Below are 3,156 nucleotides of genomic sequence, written 5' to 3'. Positions count from 1 at the left end.
AAACCGTCCATTATGCTGGGCTCCACGGTAGGGACAGGAAGAAACAATTGGAAATGAAGAAGTGAAGGAATTCATTTTCTGGAACATGAATGAGCATCTATTCATCAGTATAGTTCAAGCCTTTTGAGGTATACTCTTACATTTCCTATGTATGTAGGGTCATTTGACTATAATATTAAGGCGTATTTTCCCCAAACCCTGTGAGGTAGGTATTAATACTCCCGTTTCACTGATGTGAGGAAGTGAGGTTTGGGGAGATTGATTTTCCCTAGTTCAAACAATGGCAGGTGGCAGAAAAAGACTGGAGTCCATATTTCCTCACCTACACCCATACACACATTGGGCTTTCCACCACACCACTCACAGATGCCTATAGTCAAGGGCAAACCCACTGGAGTGTAATCAATTTCTAGCGAACTCGGGTCTATATGATAAGTCAACAAATGAAAGTAAGTTGGATTAAAAACCACTTTCTTAGAACCCAGTGTTTGAAAAACAGAGTTTACATTTCAACTAATCTGAGAAATGCTATAGCAAAGCCATTAATTACTATGTAATTGAGATACATAGGTAGGTGGAAATAATGCCACAAAAATATCAACTTGCTTATGGAAGCAAGAAAGATTTCTGTTCTGAAATAGCAAGATTTCCTAGGGATCCTTCTGGAGAAGGAAGAGGAGATGCCAGGAATATGTATTCCCTACATGGCCATCCATCCTAAGATCCTTCACTTGGTCTCCCTTTTCCTCGGCAACTTTTGAAGATTCACTTTCAAAAGAATCTTGTTCTTAATTGGAAAGGAATTCTTTTCCCAATAAGGTAGGTAACCTTATCATAGGTCTTTCGCTCTAGTGCATGTGAGTCATGAGTGAAGATATGAACCTATGTCTCAACAAATATGCAAAACCACAAATGAATCTGAAGGAGTACCTTTTATTTTCAAACCCACAGACCATTTGGCATTGATATGAAGCAGGGAGAGAAAAAACAATGCAGGTGTGATGTAATTCCTTTCTCTCTCTTCCAGCCTGGAAAAGGGGGTTGGATGTTGTGAATAGAGGAGGGATTCGTTACTTTTTACTTCCCTATCAATAAATAATGACAAAAGCAAACATCTAAGAAACATAAAAAGCAAGATCATAAATAGAAAAAACGAATAAATAACATTTATTTTGTACAAAACGGCTGTCAGTCCAGTGTCCTCGAGTCCTCACGGGCAGAAAGCGCCCCGCGGTCGGGCAGGGCGGAGCCCTCAGAGCAGCAGCAGGGAGCCCAGCAGCAGCTCGCCCTGGCCCAGCAGGCGGCCCCGCTTCAGCCCGCGGCCCTTGGCCTCGGCCTTGACGCGCACGGCCAGGCGGCGCACCTCGTCCTCCGACAGCCCGTCGAAGCAGAAGTCCTGGTCGAAGCCGGCCTTGCGGCTCCGCCGGAGCACGGCGCTGCGCTGCGGGCGCGCCTTGCCGGGCGGCTGCAGGACCAGGCTGACGCGGCAGCCCGCGGCGCAGGGCTCCGGGGCGCCCCCGGCCGGGCCCTCCGGGCGCAGCAGCCGGAGGCGGAGGCGCCCGCTGGCCGCGCTGTATTCGGCGGCCAGGCGCAGGGCGCCGCAGGCGCGGCCCAGAGCCACCATGCCCTCGGCCTCCACGCACTCGGGCCGCGGGCCGGGGTCCGACGGGGGGGACGCGGAGCGGGGCCGGGCCGGGAACCCCGCCTCGTCCTCGCCGGACACCGAGCGGGCGCGGGCCGGGCCGCGACTCCTCCGGGTCTGCAGCGCGCGGCTCAGCAGCCCTTCGGGGGCGCGCAGGAGGCGGTGGCCGCGAGGCTGCGGGGCGAGCGTGTTCCGGGGCGGGAGAGTGTCTTCGGGGGCTCCGCCAGGGTATCCGAGTGGCGCGTCTCCGCCGCCGCCGCCGTAGGTGTGGGCCCGCGGGCGGAGCGCGGGCGGCGGCAGGAGCGCGGGGGCGCCCGGGCCCCCCAGGAAGAGCGACTCCTTGCGGCGGGTGTGCGGGCTCTCCAGCAGCGCGCAGAAGCCGTAGGCGGTGCGCGCGCGGGGCAGGTGAGGCAGCGAGAGCGCGGCCTGCGAGCGCGGGTCCCAGTCCGTGCGCCCCGCGCCGTCGTCGGCCCCCCGGGGCCACAGGTCGGGCTCGGCTGCAAATCTCCGGGGCACCGCGGCGGCCGGCGGCGGGGAGTCGGGCGCGCAGGGCGCGGGCAGCCGCGGCGGGATGCAGAACTCGGGGATCCGGCCCGGGGTGAGCACGTTGGAGAAGGCCGGCTCCGGAGCGGCGCTGCCCGCGGCCGAGGCGCGGAGTTTTCCGAGGAGCCGCATTCTCCGAGTCTGTGGCTGCGAGTGGCGGGAAGAAGCGCTCCTGCAGGAGAGAGGAGATGATGAGTTTGGGCACCTGGGGGTCCCTGGAGACATGGCTGGACCCCCTCCCCCGGATCCCCTCGGAGGTACCAACCAACGCGCCTACCACCATGGCCAGTCTGAGTGGAGCTCTCGCGCACCCACAAACCAGCCCTGCCTTTCATTCATTGGTACTAAATAAACGACCACACAGAAATCAGACCTTTTCTTATTTCTCAGTCACTCTGGGGCAAGAGCTGCAAGTTCAGTGTCCGTTGGCTCCAGGTCCTGGCTGAGACGCCAGCTTCAGCACTGCTCCGGGGACAGTGGCGCTCCCCTCTTATACCGGCAGCCGGGGTCCCGCCCCCTGGCTGGGCGCCCGGCTCCTGGAGGCCACCCCTTCCCGGAGAGCAAGCACAGCGGCCCTGCAGCGGGTGTGAGCGAAGCAGTCGCAGGAAAGCTGTTGCGGGAACTGGCACCTTCTGGTCAGCCTGGGGACTGCATCCGCTCTGCTTCCCCGAGCCCCCTCACCAAGCCCCGTAGGTGAAAAGAGGGCGCCTCGCAGTCCTGCCAAGGGACAATTGGCAGCTGAAAACGAAGGCTGCCTCTTGGAGAAGGTGAAGCAGGCTGAGGAAACAGGAAATTTCTTTTTGCTGAGCGCTAAATTCTGTCACGCTGAACGTGACTTACATGCCCCTGGGGCACTAAAATTGTATACGTGGCAGGTGTACAGAATATTTCTATTCTATATATCTGCCCTGTATAGACCAGTATGGTTTCCATTGGGTTCCTGTATTAGTTATTTACGCGACTCCCTCTGC

General features: G+C 58.0%; 1 protein-coding gene across 1 annotated transcript; it reads right to left on the bottom strand.

Annotated features, from left to right (window-relative positions):
* Positions 1-913: 913 nt before the first annotated feature.
* LOC311609921 (C2 calcium-dependent domain-containing protein 4A-like) lies at positions 914-2,646 on the bottom strand. Its single transcript, XM_084860683.1, has 2 exons — positions 2,559-2,646; positions 914-2,357 (listed from the first exon to the last, which is right to left on the bottom strand). Exon 2 carries the CDS (start codon positions 2,315-2,317, stop codon positions 1,253-1,255), a length of 1,065 nt encoding a protein of 354 aa, XP_084716809.1. The 5' UTR covers positions 2,318-2,357; positions 2,559-2,646; the 3' UTR covers positions 914-1,252.
* Positions 2,647-3,156: the final 510 nt, after the last annotated feature.

This window comes from Pipistrellus hanaki (genome assembly GCF_964339955.1).
Source record: "Pipistrellus hanaki genome assembly, chromosome: 1".
In the NCBI taxonomy this organism is placed as follows: domain Eukaryota; kingdom Metazoa; phylum Chordata; class Mammalia; order Chiroptera; family Vespertilionidae; genus Pipistrellus; species Pipistrellus hanaki.
Note: the sequence above shows the minus strand (reverse complement) of the source record. Positions and strands in the feature narration are given on the sequence as shown.